We start from the raw sequence: 22,373 nt of genomic DNA on the forward strand, positions 1-22,373 counted from the left end.
TTTCGGGGCTTCGCGCGCGAGGTGCGAACTCAACCCTTGTGGGCTCCGCGATGCCAGCGCCGGAAAGAACGGCTCGATTCCCCGGAGCCGTTGCGGGGCGCAGCCAGGAGCTGGCCTCGGGGCCGCCTCGTCTCCCCCGCACCGCCGCGTGATGCGACGCCGCGCAGCGCTACGCAAGCCCACCAGCGAAGCTTCCTCTCCGAAGCCGCCCCACTTCCCCGAGATACCCCAGCAGGCAGCCGTTCAAACAGCCCACAGAAGAACACGAGGCAGCCTCGTCACTCAATATATAGGTTTCTTTTAATATAAAAAGTGTCTATTAAAAATTCCTTCCTAAATACACAAAAAGACCAATTCGGGTGCGGGAGAGGGAAAAGCAAAAGAAAAAAAGGGGGGGTTCGGGGGGTGGACGAAGACGATTTTTGGCCAGGGAGAGGAATCAAGCAAGCAGCAGCTCAGATGGTGCCAATCCGGAGGATTTGAATGTGTTCGTCTCCAAGCAACTACCAAGGCTGGTATATTTAGACGCACAGTTCAGATCAGAAACGGACAACACAGGATGGGGCTTTTTTTTTTCCTTTTTGTTTTTTTTCTGCACGATCCACAAAGCTGTACGGAAGTTTCCAAAACAGGAAAAGGAGGGAATAGAGAGCAGGACAAAAAACGGGCGGGGGGGAGTCGCGCGCGCGCGTGCACGCGCACGCACACACCCTGAGCTCAGCACTGGCATAAAGGGGCGCGCACGGAAGAAGGAACACTCATTTGGGCTTACAGGTGGCCAATGAGAACTCAGAACACTTCGCTCCCTCCCTCCCTCCCGGGCAAAGGGTGTATTAGCTTGTCTATTTTTTCCCTAGTTTTTAATACAAACTTGGGTCTTTGGGTGTGTCCTGCCAAAAAACAAAAACAAACATTAAAAAAACTCCCCCAAACAATTTAAAAAAAGCAACTTAAAACCTCAATGAAACCCATGCTGAAATTTGCACATCACAAAACCACAGCAGATGTACAGATGCAATATACAATTCACGATTTATAATAAAACATTATATACAATAAATAGGTTCTTGTTACTTTTTGTCAATCTGCAAATAGATTTCTCAGTGCATATCCGACGCAATTAGCTTCTCTCCTGCTTTGACTCTCTGGCCTCCTTTTTTTTTTCTTTTTTTGTCTTCAAAACATTTGGGATGTTGAAGACAAAAAAGACACACGTGTGTGTGTGTGTGTTTGTGTGTGTATGGGAGTATACATCTTCATTGTGTTTGCTGTTTTGTAAGTTTTCTTTTTTTACATTTTCGAAAAGTATTTACAATTGCTGGTTTTGTGCAGATAGAAAAGGCCCGTTCCCCCAACCCGCCCCCCCCCTCCTTGCTTCTTGATGGAGAAGACTCGAGCTTCTCTCACGGTCAGATCCGGAACGAAGGGGGCAGAGAGCGGCAGTGACAGAGGGGCCGGAGACATACAGAGAGCGCGGGAGAGCGCACCAAAGGCGATGCAAGTCTTCGGTCTGGCTGAACTCTCTCGGTCAGTCTTGGCAGACAGTTCTCCCTTTTTCTCACACCCCACTCCAGCAAAGAAGCAGTATCAAAAGGAGCCGGTCCGTTGCAAGCTTATAACAAGTGTGGTTAGTGGGCAGGGATCTTCTTCCTTTTGGTAACAGAAACTGAAAACAGAAACAAAGAAGGTTTAGAAAGAGAAATGGAGGCAGATCTTGGCGCTGAACAACAGTCTACGGCAGAACCAGAGCTGGATAATGCAAACGAGGGACTTTGCCAGTGGGTGACATTGACAAGAACGCCCTAGGTGCTTTTTCAAACTAGGGCTGAAATGCAAAGTTGCTTTAGATGACCTCTAGAGCATATTGCCTGAAGCCTCTCTTCCTGCCAGCCATGGCTCAAAATCTTCCATCCATGGCTCAAAATCGTGGTTCTTCCTGGTGCTTCTACTTAGCATTAGCTCTCCAGCTGCACACTGTACACCAGTGTTTCTCAACCTTGGCAGCTTGAAGATATGTGGACTTCAACTCCCAGAATTCCCCAGCCAGAATTGCTGGCTGGGGAATTCTAGGAGCTGAAGTCCACATATCTTCAAGTTGCCAAGGCTGAGAAACACTGCTTCACACACTTCCAAGCCCTAATATCAGGGGAGCTAGTTTGATGTGGTAGTTGAGGTACTGTTGTAGTAGGCACCAGGCTAGAAAGTGGGAGACCCTGAGTTCTAGTCCTGCCTGAGGCACAAAGCCAGCTGGGTGACCTTGGGCCAGTCCCTCTCTCAGCCCTAGGAAGAAGGCGGCGGCAAGGGCCAACTACTTCTGAAAATGTTGCCTAGAAAGCTGCAGGGGCTTGTCACTGGGAGTCAAGACTGCCATGAAGGTCCAAAAAACAAAGAAAAAAAGGAACACCCATCGAAGGCATCATTGCAGTGTTTCTCAGCCTTGGCAACTTGAAGATGTGTGGACTTCAACTCCCAGGATTCCCCAGCCAGCCAATTCCCCATGCTGGCTGGGGAATTCTGGGAGTTGAAGTCCACACATCTTCAAGTTGCCAAGGCTGAGAAACACTGCATCAGAGGCTGCTGCTGTTTTCTGTGGCGTGTGGTGTGTGGGGGAAGCCAGAGAGGAAATTGTACAAATTGAAAAGCAGGGCACACGCAGGCACACAGACACATACACACACCCCAGCCATCTTGCCAGGGTGCTTTGGGTTTCGAACCAGCCATCATCAACGCAGGACCCTGGGTTTGCAATAAACTGCAAAACGGGGAAAAAAATTCTGGGAGTTGAAGTCCATACATCTTCAAGTTGCCAAGGTTGAGAAACACTGCTGTACACAGAGGTTTTCCTAGCCTTAACAGGCTTGAGACAGGGCTTCCAGGAGGTGGATCTAGCATCCCCTACACGTTATAGGATCTCCCACTCATAGTCTTGGCTCAAAGCACATGGTTTAGTGGCTTGTCTTTGTGCTTGGCCTTATTTGCCTTCCATATGTGCATCTGCAGCATGGCTTGCTGACAGCCAAGTTGGTTGAAGTGAAGCGGGGAGGTTAGGTTGCTAATCTAGGACAGCCTTCACCAACCTTGTGCCCACCAGAGTTGTTAGACCTCAACTTTCATCACCTCAACAATCGGAAAGTAGCCTGGAACAATGATTCTCAATGCCTTCCAAAGTTCTGACTATAAACACTGAAATGCAGTCTGACTATAAATTCTAAAAGGAGGTATGTGGATTAACTTCAATCCAAATCAACTTGGAAAAATCAAACTGACTCAATATTCCCAATCAATACAGAAAAAAAATCTTTTTCACATGCTCAAAAGCCTTTCTGCAGTCTCTGAATGATTCAGAGGCATCCAGGTCATTTTAGCTTTCCAATCTGATTTGGAAAGTCAATTCCATTCAGACGATTGATCACAGTGGGTTCAAATGAAATCCTCAATTTGAAACTTTGCATAGCCCTAAAATGCACTGGAGACAAAAGACCTGACCAGCTCTGGGTGGACCACAAGATGGAGGGGTGCTGCTCACAATTCTTCTGGCCCAGAAGGAAGAACTAAGGCCAGAGGCAGGAGAAATTTGGGCACTGTCGCTAAACTCCCTTCAGCCCAGTTCCAACTGGGTTAGGGGATGCTGACAACTGTAATCTGGCCTCTGGAAGGCAGAAAAACTTCTCTCCCCATTACAGGCATCCATTACATCTTTGAGTGTAGTGGTGTGTGACGGCAAAAGGTCTCAAAAATTTAGTACCTAACTAATTTCATAGGTGTGGTTAAAGGTACTCTTGACTGCATCTGCTTTCCTCCAATCTGGTGCCTTTCAGGTACGTTAAACCAAGAAAAAAAAAAACTTTGTCTGGATCAGGCCTTTGAGAAGCTCACAAGAAGGATGGCAGTGATCTTCTTTCATTTTTCTCCAACAGGTGGTAGCGAAAAGTATTTTGGCTGGGTTCACACATTGCACTGAGTCACGGTTTGCTTAGCTATAGCTTATTGAATAAGCCATAACTGGTTTCACACAACAGACTAAGCCAAAAATAAACAGCATAAACTTTTACCCCCCCCCCCTTGCCACGGGTACAAGACTAGCATCTCACCCTTATGACAATACCGACCAGTGCTGACCAAGAGCCTTTGGGAACTGGCAGCACGCAAAGAAACCAGCAAGCTGGCTGAGGAGGATCAGAACTGAAATCCAACACATGAGGTTGCCTTCTGTGCTTCAGAGAAGTAACCCAGAGATTGGGTTTCTACAACATACTAGATTAGGCTAAACCGTGGTTGGGTAGCTTGTAGTTCTAACACGTTGTAGCAACATAGTAAACCGCCCAGAGTCCCCCCCTTAGGAGGGAGATGGGTGGTGATAAAGTTTGATAAATAAACAAACCAACATAGAAACCAGATCTCTCCCCTTTTGAGAACAGGAGGCTCTGGTGAGTCACTCCTGCTGCTATTATTGCAAGGTTGGATTACTACAACGCATTCTACTTAGGTGGCCTTTGAAGACTACCTGGAAAGTTTAGCTGCTGTGGATGGTGATGGGTTACACCTGCGTTAGTGGCCAGTGGTTCTGGGTACAACTGAAGTGCTGCTGGTGACTTATGAAACCTTATAAAGCTTGGGTCCAGACTACCTGCAGGATCACCTTCCCTGAAAAGAACCTGCTCCACCTGGTGATGGCTTAGATTCCCTTCCCTTGGGATGTCAGAGGAGAGAGAGGCCTTTTCCATGGTAGCCCCATCACTAGAACACCTTCTGAAGTCCAGGTGCTCCCCTTACTTAGTCAAGGCGGCTGCTCCGGCATTGGGTTTTGGAGCCTAAGGCCCTTGACTTCTTGTGCTGCTTTGATGATGTCTTCTGTACTAATCGATTGCGTGTATGATCTTTCTGTCTGAGCCACCCAGAATTTGTGGAACTACCACGAGGGACAGAAATTCTGCAAAATCAACCAATCAACAAACAAGCAAACTGCAAGTTGATTTAGTTGTTTGGGCATAGCACATAATATGAATACCAGAGTTTAATTTTCTTTACCTGGGGTGAGGGTTTAACATATTGGATAACCCAGCAATTGTGGGACTGAATCAATGTGCAGCCCTGGTTGTACTACAGAGGTCTTTCAGTCTGAGCAGAAACAGACAAGAGCTTCTTTCAGGCTCCACAAACCAGACTTTGAAGTTCCAGAGGCCAACCCACGTGGGGATCAGGAGGCATAAAAATGCAGAGCCATGGAGCACTTAACCCTCCCATGAAAAATGATGGAGGCCCTCAGGCAGAAGCAGCAGAGTGACAGGGAGAACGGAGGGATCAGTTGTCATAGAGACTGTGACGGAGGATAGCCTTGTTCGGCTTAATTAACAGGGGGGAGCTGCAAAAGGTGCATGTTGGAGAGCAAGAGGCTTAGAAGTGGCATCAAAATGGATGCCAGTAGGCAGCAACAGGAGGAATGGCTGCCTTGATAATGTTCTAGGAAGACGCATAAGCCCCTTTTCCCAACTTTGCCTCTTAGATGACCAACACTGGATTTCAAACCTTCTGGATCTTAGGCAGGGCCAGGGCTTGGGAGGGAATGGTAGAATGGTTGCCACACTCAAGATGAATGAGCTGCATATAGAATACTGTCTCCCAACCTTGGCAGCTTTCAGATGTGTGGACTTTAACTCCCAGAATTCCCCAGCCAGCATGGCTGGCTGGGGAATTCTGGGAGTTGAAGTCCACACATCTGAAAGCTGCCAAGGTTGAGAAACACTGATACAGAAGTAGAGAGACCAGTAAAAGCATGGCCACAATGTGGTTCTGTCACCAGCCAATCTGCCTCACTCTGGTCAACAGAAGGTATGGATAAGGGAGCAGTGGTGGTGGGAAACTCATACAAGCTCAGTTCTCCTTACCATGCTAAACTGGTTTTCCCCAGGCTGGATGCCCTTAGCAGTGGTCATGCTGGCTGGGAGTTCTAGCTGTTCATTGATGTACCTGAAGGGCCCCTGGATTACAAAAAGGCTGTGTTGTTGTAATATGGCTTGCTTTTTTACTTCTCAGTGTGTGGTATGAAGCAAGTGGTAGTGGTTCCTAAACTCTGGCTTATAGCTTTGCATATTGCATAAACCCAGCCAACTGGGGTTAATTTAGCTGTAGTGAACCAGAACGTGGCTTAGTGCAATGTACGAACCCTGTCAAATACTGTTTTGCAGTTATCTCTCTCTAGCAGCCACAGTTAAAATGATGTGCTGAGACTGAACTCAGCAATCTGGCTTCTAGATTGGATCTTGAGATCAGTATTTATGGGCTCCTGCCAACTCCCATACCTTGGCAGGATGCCCAGAACGTTTGCTTTGAGCCTCCTGGTCCTGAACCTCTTGCTGCATGTTCACCTGTCCCCACTCAGCATGTGACCTGTGGTGACAGAAGCCTCTTCTGCTTGCTTTGAACTCTCCACCCAACCTAGGAAACTGTCTCATGGAGCTTCCATGATAAACCATGACTTGTATTATCCACAGCCACACACCTTGCATTACGCCATAACTCATAGTATACAAGTTACTGCAGCTTGGTTCACATAGCATGCTAAGTAACAAACAAACAAACCACATTATGGCTTACTACAGCCTTCCCTTAATCTGGGTGTTCTTTGGAAGGCACAAATTCTGCTTCCCTTATGGGCACATTCTTTACCTCTTTGAGCCAACAAAGCAGGTGGTGGCAACAACCTGGAGCCCTTCTGTGGGTTGGACTAAGCAAATAAGAACTTATCTTGATCAGGCCAAGGGTGCCAATAGCCATCTCTCGTCGTTCCTCACCCAGAGATAACAAAAGGCATTCTGGCTGGATTTGTACATTGCACTGAACCATGGCTTGCCTCTCCGTGGCTTATTGAATAGATCACCCTGGTGGTTTTACACCACATACTAAGCCATAAAACACAGTTTACAAACCTCAGTAGGTGGGTTGATATTAATAGGTTAAGCCAAATCCAAATAAAGCATGTCTTGCTTTAGCAGAATGCTTCTCCCTGGCTTTTGCTTCTGATACATGGCCATGATATGGCTGGGTTCACATGACATTCCAAGCCCAAACCCAGAGAAAGATGGCTTAGAATGCTGGATACCCCAGCAACTATGACTGCTTGTTTGTCTTGCACTGATTGGCAGCAGCTCTCCCGAGTTCCAGGCAGGAGTTTTTCAGCTCTCCCTGGAGATCCTTCTGGCCTGTTGTCTGTCCTGAGCCAAGAGGAGAAATCAAGCCAAAGGACAAACATGGCCAAGGGAGAAAAACTGCCTAAGAGACCTCTGATATTTTGGAGCATGCATGTGTAGCTCTGCATGTGTGGGATCACCATAACCATGACGTATGAATGATCAGCATGTAAAAAGAGTAACATATGGGTGGTGACTAAATTTGAGAAATAAATAAATAAAATAAAATAAAATAAACTCCCAACTTCCTAAATAGTACGGTAACATCGACCCCCCCCCCCCGGTCATGCAGAGAGGGCATGCTACGAACCCCGCCGGTAAGGGAATTCCACCTGGTGGGGTCCAGGAGACGGGCCTTCTCTGCAGTGGCACCAGCCCTCTGCCCCTGGAGGTGAGACAGGCCCCTTCGCTCCCGGGCTTCCGGAAGAACCTGAAAACCTGGTTCTGCCGCCTCGCTTGGGGTGGGGTGGGGGCACTAGTTCATCTTGGGGGTGGCTAGTATCATAGATCTCTCCCCAACAAACAAGATCTGCGCTGCTTAGATTTTAGATTTTATATCTATTTTATCTTTTTCCTGAGCTATTTATATTGTAATTTATATGTTTTAATTGTGATTTTATTGTAAACCGCCCAGAGTCTCCTTTTTGGGAGAGATGGGTGGTGATAGAAATTTGAAAAATAAACAAACAAACAAAGATGGCCCCCTTAGTCAGACCCAGTGGAGCTTTTTTGTGGCATAAGTGGAACATCCTCGGTTAAACACCTACAGGAAAGGGGAGGGGCAAAACTTTGCGGAGCCCACCCCCACGTACATGGTTGCCTTTGCAGCCCAACCGTGATTGCTTTCGAGATGTCTGGAGACTGTTATGGAAGCCTCGAGAGGAAAGGGGGCACCAGCCGTGGGCTGTGCAAGCTTCCAGTCTTTCTCAGGATCCTTCCTGTTAAGATTCTGAGGACCTCCAGGCTCCCATTAGGTATGCCAAGGCAGGAAAAGAGGGAATGAGCGACAAAGAGAAGGGTTCAAGACTATTGTGGCCCAGCCTTCTCTGATGTCAGGGACTCTTCCATGTCTTCCTCCTGCAGTCTGAACCGCAACGCCTCTCACCACTAACCGGCATGGCCAAAAGATAAGGACGATGGGAGCTGCAGGCCAAAGCATTTGAACAACCAGGCTGGGGTTGCAGCCAACTGATTTTAGGATTCATATGAACTGTCTGATGAATGTACTGTCCTCTCCAGAAGGCACAGCTTCAGAATGTGATTGAAGAAGGCAAATGGCTCATAGACTTGCCCAGGACAAAAGCTCCTGTTCAAAGCTATCAAGTATGCCAGGAAGAACTGGCCAGAATCCTCTCTGTGACTTGCTAATTCTGTTGCCTGAACAGATGATGCAAATTAAACGATGAACACGTTTGCTTATTTACTGCCATTAGAGACCATCTTATGCAAGATACCAAATCCCTTGCTCCGTGACCACTGGGAATCTGAGTCAGCGGCCTCCCCTCTGGCCTTTGAGACTTCAGTAGGCAATGATCAGCCCACATACTTCCCAGACAATCTTTGTAGCCTTGAGGGACCATGGTCTTTAAAAAAAAACTGGGGTGGGGGGTGGGGATTCTCCAGAAGCTGAATTCTGGGAAAAAGCAAGAGCCCATAAGCAGAAACATGCTTTGCATTCAGATAGTCCTTGGTTAAACCCTTCCCACCTCCACCCGGAATGGGCTGGAAAAGACCTTGCTGTTAGGAAGCTCTGCTAAACCTGCCCTGGCAGGATGAAGTGAGCTCGAGCGACAGCCTGGGCAAGTTGGCTTCCTTTGTGCCAATGCCTTTCCTTCTCTGGTTTTACTGGGGAATCTTGGTTAACCTGAAAGCTGACTGGGGCCAGGGAGGTGAAGCACACCTGAGATACAATAGCAAGGGCTGAATTCAGGAGCAAGGCACACATCTAACAAGCAGGGAGTGCCAGGTACATCTTGACTGTTAATCAAGAGCCTTTGCTGGAAAGGAAGAACAACGGTGCTAGCAGAGTGGCCCCCCAGGCCCCCTACTCCTGGTATGCTGGCTGGGAATTCTGGGAGCTGTAATCCCTGCATTTCTGGAAGGGCTGGCATAGGCAATCTTGGGCAAGGCAGACTGATAGATCTCCTTATTCAGGACAAGGCAGCTTCATGGATTCAGTAGGTTACTGTTACAAGGAGTTATTTATTTGATAATTCATTGCACTTCTATACTGCTTCTCACAATACAAAATCCCCACGCGGTTTATAGTAACATCCCTCCAGCATGAAAACACAGCAAAAACCACGAAAACCCGGATAAAATCAAAAATAGGATCAAACCAGCCCATTCATATATAAATATCAAGGGGAGACCTACAGAGAGTTTTTTTTTAAAAAGACGCCTAAAACACATCAACGCTGGGGCCTGGTGTACCCCCCAAAACGAAGTTCCCCTAGAGCCCAGATGCCACACAGCACTGACATTAAATAACACATGATTTCCCTGACGTTTGTCATCCTCCCTCTTTGCTTTTCATTTCAGAATGCTGTGTTTTTAATGCACAGCTGTTGGGGGTTTATTCCAGGGACAAGAGGCTATGCGTTAGCGCACCGCTGGCTGTCCTCACACCTTCGAGCATGCCAGACGACATCCGTCCTTCGTCCCTCAGAATGGGGGACTGCTCAGAATGGTCGTGCAACAGAGCTGGAGGGCCCCACCTTGGGACAACTGCATTAAAGAAGTACCCAGGCTGATCTATCTCCCTCCCTCCCTCCTTCCCGTGAATGGATTCAAATGAGCATTTAATGTGACTTTAATATGGCTGTTTCAGTATGCTAATCCATTATCGATTGATTGTTAAAAAAAGAGAAGCTCCTTCTCCGAAATGGAACAAGCCAGTGAGAAACAAACCTGGCATGCAATTAGTGCCAAATTATCCAGCCCCTGATGGCTTTGAGTACATCCTGATTAAAGCTGAAAAACACAGGAGGAAAGGGGGCAAAATCCAGACAGGCATCTGCACTCCAGGAAAAGGCCTTCTGATGGCAGGAGGGAGGGAGGGAGGGAGGGGGAGGAGGTGTGTGCACATGGTGGAACAACCTAATCAAGAGGATTAAAGGCACAGGTGCATACCTCGGCATAGTGCAGCCAGCGCGCGCGCACACACACACACTCACACACACAATGGAACAAGGACTGGGTCCGCAGGGTTGAGTGGAACAGGAATTCAGAGTGACTAGAAAAGAACAAAAGATGCTATACATTTGCTTGTGGGGTATAAATATATATGCATGATTTTTTTTCCTGCTTGAGCAAGCATGGGGGAACACAGGATTGGAATTAAGCATCCATCAGTCACATCCAGCATGGCCAACAGCCAGGGATGATGGTCACTCCACAGCAGCAGTATCTAGACAACCAGTTTCTCCACCCTTACAGAATGACCTTAGACCAAGGGGAGGTTCTGAAACAGGAGGAGGAGAATAGACCACTGGTGGTCCTCCAACCACCTCAGCCAGGATAGCTAATGAGGAAGGAAAACAGGAGTTGCCGTTCAGCAATGTCTGCGGGGCCATGCGTGACCCATCCCTGCAGCACAGAAATGCCTCCAGGACCCAGCGAATCAGAGGCGCATCCAGACAGGCATCGTTTAGCTCTACTGAAACTTTGTTCCTGGTTTTGATGTTACATCTGGAATTGCAACAGACCCTCCCCGTTTGTGTGGGTTTACACTGTGCTGTTCTGATGCGCACATTCCATCCAGTTCTTTCCAGACTATTTACTCTCACGATTTGTATACTGCCCAATACCCAAGGTTATTTCCAGGAAGTTTACAGTAAAAATGAAAAAACAAACAAACCCTAAATTAAAGAAGATTCAAGCAGGATGATTTTGGCTGGGTTCCCTTATTGCACTAAACAGATCATAACCAGCTGGGTTTATATTTAGTGCTCAGCCAAAGCCAAGCAAACCACAATGACTTAAAGTAACATGTGAAACCAGCTTAAAGCAAAACAAGGATACTTTGGGTAGAAGTACCTTGGAAGGTGGACACCCCAGGCAGTTATTTATTTTAATAATAATAATAATAATAATAATAATAATAATAATAATGCTCAAAGTACTGGACATCTACAAGTAAAATCCAAATCTATCATGAAAATATATCATGGCCAAACTGAATAAAAAAATCAGCTGAACATTTGTTTGCAATCATTTTTATGGTTATTTATTTCATTTGTCCAGTGGGACTGAAGTGTGTGTCAGTTAGGTCCCTAACCCCCCTAGAATCATTGAGCACATACCTCCAGGCCAAGGCTAGAAAGTTCACGGACTGCTTGTCCAACACTCAAGGCAGAGCACAAGTTTTACCAGCAGTACGAGAAAGTCATAAAACAGGGCAGCTGATAACAATCCACCCAACTTGGGCCAATTTTTTGGGTGGGAGGATATTTCAGTGGTGGAGCATCTTGTTTGCTTGCAGAAGATCCCAAGTTTAATGCCACAGCATCTTCAGGAAGGTCTGGAAAAGCTACTGTCTGAAACTTTGGAGAGCTGCTGGTGTTCAGAAGCTAAATTCGCGTAGCACGCTAAGCCAAGGTTTTGGTTTAACCGCACTTTCTTGAGTAAGCCTCAGATGATTGGCTTCCCACGTCCCATTAAGCTATAAGCCATTTGGTTTACAAATGACAGGGACTGGGTTCACACAACAGATTAAGCCAACACTAAACAAACTACGTGAAAACTCAGCACAATGTGTGAATCCAGCCGGTGTGCAGTTTGACTGAGGCAGCTTGCTGTTTCCCCCCCTCCTGCCCCTCCAGATAGTGGGTGCAAGCTGGCTAGAGAATCATGAGAGCTGGGAGGGCACCAGAAATGGAATAGCTGTCCCACAACGATCAATGGAAACAAAGTGTGGTTTGATCACTTGATGGGAAAATACACGACGACTGATACAAAAGTGGTATTAGTTCCCCGTGCAATTGATGCATAACTGAGTGAATGAGTTTGTCTTTAGAACAGGCAGGGTTTACTGGTTTTTGCAACAGCACAAGGTAAAAAGGAACATTTCAGTAATGAAGCGATGAGCACTGGCTGCATCAATCAATAAGTTCCTAGTTCCCCCCCCCCCTGCAACATCGGGGTATAAAGTGATTCATTGCAGTTTTGCTCAGAGGCTATGAGAGAATCTATCAACAAGCTTCTAGTCCTTCTAGCAGACATTACTGTAGACGAAGAACAAGTAGGGGATGGAAGTGGCAAACAGGAAAAGGCAAGACATCCCCCCTCCCCGTGGAATGGGAAAAGGTGCCACGGAAAGCAGCAAGGGGCGGAGTTACAAAAGTACTTACTGGGAGATGGTGGTGGTCTCCAAGATTGATTCACAGACTTGTAAAATCTTCTGGGCTCCCCAAAGAAATTAAGCAACAAAGTTTTTCTCTTTTTTTAAAAAAAAATTGCAAACCAACCAACCAACCAACCACTGGGAGGAAAAAAAATGAAAGAAATCTGCAGAAAAGGAGGGGAAAATAAGGGAGAGGAGGAGGAGGGGGGGAGGAGGAAGAGAATGCCAAATCTTCAGTCTTCCTTGATGGGTTTTCATTGGCGTTCACAGATCAGCCTGTCTTCCCTCCCCAACACCTTCCCCCCGCCCAAAAAAGCAAAAATAAATGTCCCCTTCCCTCTGGCTGTCCTTGGTTTCTGTCCGTCGCCTTCCAGAGTGTTTCTTGTCTGCATGCTGTGGGCGGGTGGTGGGAGGCATGCGGCCCCCGCTCTGCCACTCGACCTGGGAGGCTGCAAGTGTTTTTGATTGTCTTTTTGCTGGGCTGTAGGTTGAGAGCTCGCTTCCCGACAGTCTGCTTCAAAACTGCCCCCGTGCCGTTATCAAAGAAAGCAAGTTTATTGATTTTTCATAATATTTTCTTTTTCTCCTTTTCCTTCTTTCTTTGTTTTTAAAGAAGGGGGGGTGTTCACCTCTGTCTCCTTTCCCCTCCTTTCTTTCTTTCTTTTTCTCTTTTGTTTTGTTTTCTTAGAAAAAAATAAAAGCAAATGAACCAACCGAGAAACAAGCGAACAAACAAAAAGATCAGGATTTTTTTTTTGTTATGTGTGTGTGGTGTTGTTTTTTGTTTTTGACTTCCATTAAATACAGAACTTGAAAAGTGTTCCAGAGAAAGTGCTGCTAAAGTAGCTCTGAAAGAGAGATTGAGAGAGAGAAGGGGGAAAAAAAACGAGAAAGAAACATATATCAAAACACAGCCCACTCTTGGCAGGGCTCAAGTATTCATTTTGGCGCATGGAACCCAGGGGACCCACTGTCTTTTTGTCCAACAAATTCTTTCCCTGGAACCTACAATTTAGAGGCCTGTTAAAAAGCACCTACTAAATATTTCTGTTCTTATTTAGGCTACCCTCTTTTAGGGTAGAAGATGGCTTGTTGGCAGTTTGTGCCTGTGTTTTTTTTTTCCCTTGAACACTCATTGGCATTGCTTAATTTTAATCAAGGGATGGCTAAATTTTTACCCTTTGATTTATGTATCTATTTGCCCTTTGCCCCATTCCTCCAAGGAGCTCAAGGCTGCATATATATCCTTCCCTGTTTTATCCTCACAATTTCCCAGTGAGGTAGGCTAGCCTCAGTACCCAGGGACACACAATAAGCCTTGTGGCCAAGAATATCCCTGAACTCAGCTCTCCACGTTGTAAGTCTAACTAACACACTGGTTTTTTTTAATTATGTAGACATTTTTCTTTTTAAAAGATGTGTGCCTATGTGTGAATCCACAATTTAAAGGTGTTTTCCAGGCAGGAACATTAGAGGGGTATAGGGGAGCATCTCACCCAAAAAACTGGGCAGATCGTTGATTGCTGCCATCTTGACTTTTTTGAACATACCCTGTGGACACCCTTGGAGGGGAACATGTGGGTGTCTGCCTTCAAAAAACGATATTCTCCATTCTCTTCCAGCATGGCCATCATATATGGCAGGAGTGATGAACTTGTAACCTCCCAGATGTTGCTGAAGAACAACTCTCAGTCATCCCAGGCAGAAGTGAGAGGTCTTGGGAACTGTAGTTCAGCAACATCTAGAAGTGACCAGGTCCTTCATCTCTGCTGCAAGGCAAAATGGTGACATGAAGACATCACAGTTTCTCTGCAACCAGCCACTGAACTGGAGGGCAGCCAGCAAAATACACCAAACAATCATGTAGAATTGTACTTTTAAATTATTATTATTATTATTATTATTACAGTAGAGTATTGATGGAGAGAAAAGAAAAGAACTGAGATACTACTTCTGGAAGCTTCCATAGAATGATCAGTTTCAGATAACTTGTGTATTTTAAAGGTCATGCCTAAACTGAGATATATCTAAGGAGATGGTATAGCTATTTCTAGGCCAGTATTTCTCATCCCCCTCAACTTTAAGATGCATGGACTTCAACTCCCAGAATTTCCCAGCCAGCATGGCTGGCTGGGGAATTCTAGGAATTGAAGTCCACACAACTTAAATTTGCTAGGGTTAAGAAACATTGCTCTAGGCTGTAGGAGGGGCATCATCTTTTCTTCTGCATATCCTCTCCCAATTAAAAATCACAAAGGAAAATTAAAAAGGCAAAGGGAACACTCAGATCAGATCTTACCACGTTGTTTTAATCCTGCAGTGTTGGTGAACCATCACCCCACCCATGAAACGTGCTCACCACCAACTCAGTGCGTAATGAATGCTTCAGTGTCTTATTTGCTAGCGTTCCAGGTTGTAGTCCTTTGGATTAATTTTTTTCAGCATCACAATTCTAGTTCTTGGGGAAAAAAGGACATGGCCCTTCAAAGTGGGGAATGGCCTCTAACGGTCCATGTGTATATTTTGCATGCTCGTACTGGGTATCTGCATTTCAGTTTAATATCCTGCCTTCCTACACACAGGGACAGCAGCTCGCTGGCCAGTCCTGAACAAAATAGGAAACAGAACTGTTCACAGAACTCAAAAGGCCTGGCTGAAGGGGAAAGTCTTGATCTGAAGATGGAAAAGAGGGAAAGATAAGTGCATCTCCCAAGGGAACCTATTCCAGAACTTGGGAGTGACAGAGGGCCCATGAGATTTGGAAGTGAAACCCTTTGCTTCTCACTCTGAGTGTTTGGAATGTCAGATAGGTGTATCCTGTTATTTCAGAGCTCCCGAACTAGCTTTCAGGAGCCTCTGGGGTAATCTATCCAACACTAAATATTTGTTTTATTTTTTCCCCAATTCCTATCCTGCCTTTCTGCATATAACCCTTTAGGTGGCTAATAAAAGTAGTAACAATACAGAAATACAATAGAGCAAATAGCCTGTTTACAGCCAGCTTTCCTCACTAATCTCAACCCAAATGCTTAGTTAACAGATGGAACATCTGAATTTGAAGAGCTGGATGGAGGGCATCCAAATAGGAGCTGCACATTTATAACCTCTTTCCCTGGTGGGTCTTCCTAGTAGTAGCTGGAGCTTATTTCTAAGCAGAAAAGAGGCCACTAGGACGAGATAGGCATATGAAGGGTGAGGATCACACACAGGGTTTAGATTTACCACATTTATCTTCCCACTCCTCCCACCCCCCAATTTTAGGGGTGTGTTTAAATTATAGCAAAACATAGCTCCCACTGGTAAGGTTCACACCATGCTAAGTAGTACCATGGTTTATAAACCACAAAGCCTGGGTTTATGCAAAACACTAAACCCCAAACACAGAAGTAGGTTCTGTTTTAGGACAACATATGAACCCAGTAATTGCTTTTACTCCAGAATAAATATATCCTTCATGTAATTTTGGAAGGGTGTTTCTCTGGAAAGGTGTACCAGGGACATCTGTTGATTGTAGCTATCTGAAGATCCTTTACTGACTGTATTTGCATGACATGCTTACCCATGATTAACTTGACCATGGTTTATGGAATGAATCCGCTTTTCTACATTTGCACAATACACTGAAGCATAAACTAGCCACAGACTGCGTTTGCACGACATGGTGAGCTAAAATGTGGGGTGGAAGGCTTGTGATTCAGGGTGTTATGTGAACATGAGCATTACATGAGCGATCTTTGGAAAGAATATTGCTAAACTGGGTGGACTGTTTGTGGCCACATCTAAAGTGGTTATTAGTTAATAGAACACTCCCTTTCTTAAGCCTTGCAAAAAGAGGCAGATTACAAGTCAGCATAAATCAAGGGTATCATGGCATCCTCAAATGCCTCACTGGAATCTTCCAGGATTCCTGCTCCACCTAACTTTATTGCTTTTAAAGATGCTTTCAATTTAAAAAATAAAAATAAAAGCTGGCATGATACAAAGCAAAGCACCAGTCTAGTCTCCATTTACAGGAATGCCTCTGGACTCCACACTAAGGCCCATAGAGCTACAGCCCAGAGATTGGTCTGGAAACGTGCCCATCTACCACTAAGACAAAAGATAAAACTCAGCTGGGGCAGAGGGAGGGGGAGAAGATGAGCGGAGTGGTGGGGAGCTAGGGAACAGCTGCCCACTGTGACCGTCTTTTAATGAATGCCAAGTCCCTGGTCTCGGCGGCTATTTGTGTGAGTGCTCATCACCTGCTTCCAGAACTCCAAATATGCCTGCTGGATCAACACGTTGACCTGGATTGGCTTAGCCCAAACCTCTGCCCGCAGTGGGAACATGCCTATCAGCGTCATCCTAAGATCAAATTCCAACCGAACAGCCATTAGCAAGTTGGCATCCGAGTTTGTCCACTGTTAAAAAAGACCCTTTTAAATACAACCCACCATGGAACCTGTTTATTTCTTTTTCTCCCAACTGTGCCAAGATCCTGTTTGCTAGTCCCATCGGGGTGATGATGAGCGGAAAGCCCAAGCCCACTCTGTCCCCACACCTTCTCCAAGCGCACCCCCTCCCCTCCGAGCTCTTCCTCAGCACCTACCCTGAAACAAAACCTCGTGTCTGGTTGGCACTTCAGATGACACTACAAGGAGGTGACTGTGAATGTGTCCTCGGGATGCTGCTCTAGCATGGGACCCAGAAACCCGCTCTTCTGGGCTGCAGCCATGATTGGGTGCCCTTGGGGTGCAAAGCTGGGGTACCTATAGTTGTCCTGCAGCGGCAGCATAGAGTCTCTTGGGACCGGGGAGATACTCAAGTCGTTCATCAGGGGGCAAATGTAGGCTCCTCGGTGGTGAGCCCTTGCCATGTCCATGGGCTCCTTCTCGCTCTTAGAAGGGTTGCTGCTGGGGGGGCTGGTCAAGTGGGGGTTGAGGCAAGAGGCCTCTGGGCTCCTCCCCATGAAGTCTACCAGCATGCCCACCCCAGCTTTGTTGTCATAGGGAGGGCTGCGGGTGCTGGCAGTGTGGGAATACCAATAGCTGGGGTTTTTACAGCTGGGAGAATCATAGTGTGGCTGAGACATTGAGAGGTCCCGGCAGGTCATGTGGGGGGCTGAGTGGGGCAAGCCGCCCACCCCTGGCATGCCGTGTTTGAGCGAGTCGCAGGCCGGGAGCTTCCTGATGTCGCTGGGCCGCAAGTCCTCTTTAAAGGCCAGGGTTGGGGAGCAGTTGGGTGAGAAAGCTTTCTGCAAGCTGGCCTCAAACACAGTCTGCTGAGGGGGCGGGGCAGCCAGCTGGTGGGGCAGGGCAGGGAAATGCTTGTTCTCCAGGTCTGTCTGCCCCAGGCTGGGGGAGTCACTCTGGAACCCTTGCCCAAAGGTGCCATCCGAAGGGGTGGAGGGATTCATGGAGTAGGGCCCGGTGTAGTCGCAAGGATCTCGTTCACCGAGCCCAAAGCTCCGGGACTGCGAAGGCAGCGGGGACATACTGCTGTCCCCACTGTAGTAGTCCAGCCCCAGATCAGTGCTGTCTTGAAACAGCGGGTTCACTGGCTGGGATTTGGTGGGGAACTTAGCTTTGCCCGTGCCTCTTTCCTTTTTGGAGGCACAGGCACCCCGGGAGCCCCGTGGCTGCCGAGCACCAGTCCCCCTTTTGGAGGGATAGCCCCCTGTGGAAAAACTGAGATGGGCAGCATCAAATATGTCCACTTTCTTTCGCCTGCCACGTCCTGGCTTGGTGCTGCTTTGGAATAAAACGCTCTGGTTCCAGTTATAACCTGGGGCTGAAGATGACTCGTTCCAGTCCATCATCAACTTCTCCAAGCTGGAGAGGCTGGACTGCCCCTCACTAGACGAAGCCTCACTGTTGGCCCTTCGGTAGCCTGCTGGCTGGTTGAACTGGGTACTGTCTGAGGAGGATTCAGAGAAGGTCTCCGAGACTGTCTGTTGCTTGGCCTTCTGGGGTGTGTAGTTGGAGATGTCTAGAATGACGTTGGGTTCATTGATGTGGCAGTCAAAGCCCGGGTTGTAGAGTTGACTGAAGGTCTCCGAGTTCCAGTCCAAGTTGCTGTAGCCTTGCCGGAAAGCCCACTGAGAGGCACTAGGAAACTGCCTACAGTTCTCCGGTGAAGGCTGGAAGGAGATGGAACTCTTAGGGACCATGTAACCCCCTGGGGACACAGTGCTTGCCCGGCTGTCACACCTCATGGGCGTGTGAGAGGAGCTGGAGAACTGACTGGGATCTGAGCTGTTGAAGAAAGAGGGCTTGCTCAAGGGCATGCTGGACCCTGAAGTCTGCTGGGTATAGCTGGCACTGTGGGCACTGCTTGGGGAGGAGGGCAGGCTGTTGCCACTGCCATAGGTGAAGCTGCAGTCCTTGTTGTTGGGACAGTCTTGTGTGGTGTGGTAGGGCTTCCCTTGCTGAAACAAGCTGGCAGGAGTCACAGTTTGTCCTCCAGTACTACCATAGTTGCCATATTGTGCATAGCTGGAGGCGGTGGTAGTGTGAGTAGTGGGAGACCTGGAGACCGCCGAGAGAGGTGCCAGCTTCTGGAATGCATCTGGGTCACGGCACTCAGAAGCAGCCTGAGACAGGGTGTAGCCTGTTGCTCTGTTGGGAGGGAACGATTGCCGGCTGACTGTGTGGAAGGGCACCTCACTAGTGGCGGTTGTGGTGGTGGAAGAGGGTGTGGCTTTCCCACCCCGGCTTGGGTAGGATGCCATGCCTCTCTGGGTCGCGATAGCATTGGGAGGGGCTGTGTATGTGGTTGAAGATTTTCGTGATGCAGAGCGAGAATTGGAGAGGGCGAAGTCCAGCAGGTCAGAGGAGTCATCTGAATCCAATAGGGAGCGGAAATAGCCTGTGAAAAGGCTCTGCCTTTCCTGGCTTAGTTCAGACTGGGATGATGGATTGCTCCCCCCATAAAAACCAGTTCGGTTTGAAGAACCTGACTCCACTGTTGAAGAGTGGAAGGTCCGGGAGTCGGTGCCTTGGTAGCTGCAGTTCCTGTTGGCTTGACTGGAAAGGTGTCCTTGGTGGGACATCCAAAGACTTTCTTTTTCTCCACACCATTCTGAGGACCCATCACTGAAATTCTGGCCAGGGTTCTGCTCAGGAAACAAAACCCCATTTTTGCGAGATCGCCTCTTTCTTTTGGGCTTCTCCATGGGGTCTGGCTCCGGACGGCCTCTTTTCCGTGGATGAGTGGGGTCGGCGTGCATGGCTGTCCCCAGAACCCCTTTTTTCTTTTTACCAATGCCTTCAAAGAAATCACTAAAGGAGCAGCGGGAGGAACGGGCTGAATGGCTCCCTCCACGCCCAAACCCACCTCCTTTGCCGCCTCGCCTGCGGAAGCCTTGAACTCGGTGCAAAAAGTGGGAGATACTTTGAGTGTCAGGAGCCTGGTGGATGGAGTCTGGCTCAGTCGGGGTCCAGCAGCGGGGTGGGGAGCAACGAGCCGAGCACTGGCTCTGGCGGTTGAGAAAGGCGAGCTTTGCCAGGACGTCTGAATAGTCGGCTTTGCTGTCGTTGGTGTCCGCAACGTAAGAGGGCTGTGGTGATGCCAACTTCTGCTTCCTCCTCCTCCGCTTTTTCACTTCTGGTGCGGGCTCCTTAGGTTTGCAGGGCCCAAGCATCAGGTTTTTGGGGGGCCTCCCCCGCTTGCGCTTTAGGATGATCGGCATTTCTCCTGGAGGAAAAACCACTACCACGTTCCGGCCATTGTTTTTCATCTTCAGCAGGGGAGTGGGTTCTACAGAGGGGCAGGCTGTGATCTCTTTGCCCTCTAGGTTCAAGTTGCTATTGAGAGAGGACACTTTGTATGTAGTCTTATTCCTCCTCCCAAGAGAGACCGGAATCTTGGCCATCTTCACCACCATCCGACGTATGCCACGGCATTTAGGCTTTGGGGGATTCAGGATGGCAGCAGCTTTCCGGCCATCTTCAGGCTCCAAAGCGGAAACAATGGGATCTGCTACTTCATCTATTGCAACGGTAGTCACTTGCATCCTGGGTTCTTCTGGCTGTGCCACGACCATCTCCACTGGTGCAGCCATGGGGAGGACTTTGGTGTCAGTGACAATCTCTGCTCGCTGCCCTCGGCCTCCCCTCCTCCGACGACAGAGGATCTTTGGTTTATCTGTTCTACGTAGAGCGTATTTCCTGTGATCATCCCTTCCCCGCCCAGCGCCTCGCCTTATCACTCCTCTTAAGGAGCAGCCTCCAAGGCGGGCTCCAGGTTGTAGTGAGAGTGCTCCTGAAGACTCCTCTGTCCCCAGATGGGGCTGGGAGTCCAGCAACTTGGGCAAAGGGGCTAGCAGCTGAGCCTCTGGATCCAGAAGCTGGGGCTGGGAGTCAAGCAGTTGGTGGTCCAGTGTCCCTAAAGACTGGAGCCCTAGAGGCTCAGAAAGGGGTTCTAGGGACTGGAGTGACAGTGACTCAGAAAGCGGTTCCAAAGACTGAAGCTCCAGAGGCTCTAGAGTCTGCAGCCCCAGTGGGACAGGCAAGGGATCCACTGTCTGCAGGGCCAATGGTTCTGGAGGAGGCTCTAGAGACTTAGAATCGACCAGCTGGGGCTGGTGTTCTAGAGACTGTGAGCCAATTAACTGAGACCTTGACTCTGCCCCTTGGCTTTGTAGCAGCTGTCGGTGGCTTTCTGGATGCTGATGATCTAATAACTGAGGCCCCGGGCAGGCCAGAGAAGCCAGTTCATTCAGGATATCTGTATTGGCTAGTTCAGGATAATCGGTAGTCTCAGACTCTGAGCTGCTAGCTTCATCAAGACTACTGGGAACCTTCAGAATAGGACTACTCTGGCTGATTTGGTCCTGGGCACCTTGAGTGTCCCCCTCTGTTTCTCCCACATAATGGCGAGGTTGGGTCTGTTTGAGGAGCTCAGCTTTGGCGCTGCTTTGCATGGCCAGCTCCTCAGGACTGCGGATGCTGTTGGCCAGCACGGGGGAGGAGTAGAAGCTATAATGAAGACCTTGTCCCTGGCCTTCCTCTCTAAGCGGCAGGTGGCTGTCAAATTGCAAGCCACTGCAGTCTAGGTGAACACCACAGCTCTTCAGGTCCTGGGAGAGTCGGTCAATATCCTTCATGATGTCTATGAGCTGCACCACAGGGTAGAGGTTGATTCTGCCGTTGCCACACTTGCTTTTCAACAGTGAGATGATGCTATCAATGTTACACCTCCCTGAGGCTAATGTGGCATTGGAGAAGGTTTTGGCAGCTCTGTCCTGCGTGGTGGTTTCCTCCAAGTCTTGGACGTCAGCAGGGCAGGCAGGAACACTGACTGACAGCAAGTCCTCGGACTTGCTGCTGCTCTGGGTATGGAGGCTTTTGTACCGCTCAGCTATCTCTGAATGATGTAAGGAGCTAGTTTTGTGCTCCTGACCTAACCCAGTGCAAGAACCTTCTGGGAAGCTGTGCATGCTATACGTCAAGGCTTTCTCTGCCAGGCACACTGATGACTTTTGACCAGGATGTCCTGACTGGTAGAACTTTGGCTCTTGGGTGTAGTCAGAAGAGGAAGTGCTGCGCAGAGCACCTCCTGTTGACAGTACTGGTGACCCTTGGGATTTCAGGCGCTTCCTCAACTCATCTTCGCTAGCATGCCTCTTGGCGGAACAATTGCTTGGATGGACATCTGTAAATGGGGTGCCTGGGCCTGGAACAGGAAGAGAGAACATCTTAAGCTCCTTTGCAGTGGCTCTGGGGTTGCCACCAAGACTGAAATACCCATTTTCTATTCCCCTCTTTTCCTTGTGAAATGAAGAAGTGGTTAACCTATGTTGCAAGGTCACCCCGTGGGACATTTCTCCAGCTCTTCTCTACACATCTGGGTGTTGCTACTGG

The 22,373-nt window shown here is 48.2% G+C and overlaps 1 protein-coding gene and 1 long non-coding RNA gene across 2 annotated transcripts; both read right to left on the reverse strand.

Annotated features, from left to right (window-relative positions):
- Positions 1-278: 278 nt before the first annotated feature.
- LOC134503059 (uncharacterized) lies at positions 279-13,902 on the reverse strand. Its single transcript, XR_010068497.1, has 2 exons — positions 12,539-13,902; positions 279-1,666 (listed from the first exon to the last, which is right to left on the reverse strand). It is a non-coding gene; the product is annotated as an uncharacterized LOC134503059 (long non-coding RNA).
- A 2,790-nt stretch (positions 13,903-16,692) lies between these two features.
- AHDC1 (AT-hook DNA binding motif containing 1) lies at positions 16,693-22,090 on the reverse strand. The gene has a single exon (XM_063311672.1). It carries the CDS (start codon positions 21,947-21,949, stop codon positions 17,162-17,164), a length of 4,788 nt encoding a protein of 1,595 aa, XP_063167742.1. The 5' UTR covers positions 21,950-22,090; the 3' UTR covers positions 16,693-17,161.
- Between the last annotated feature and the right edge of the window lie 283 nt (positions 22,091-22,373).

Source organism: Candoia aspera, chromosome 10 (assembly GCF_035149785.1).
Source record: "Candoia aspera isolate rCanAsp1 chromosome 10, rCanAsp1.hap2, whole genome shotgun sequence".
Taxonomy (NCBI): domain Eukaryota; kingdom Metazoa; phylum Chordata; class Lepidosauria; order Squamata; family Boidae; genus Candoia; species Candoia aspera.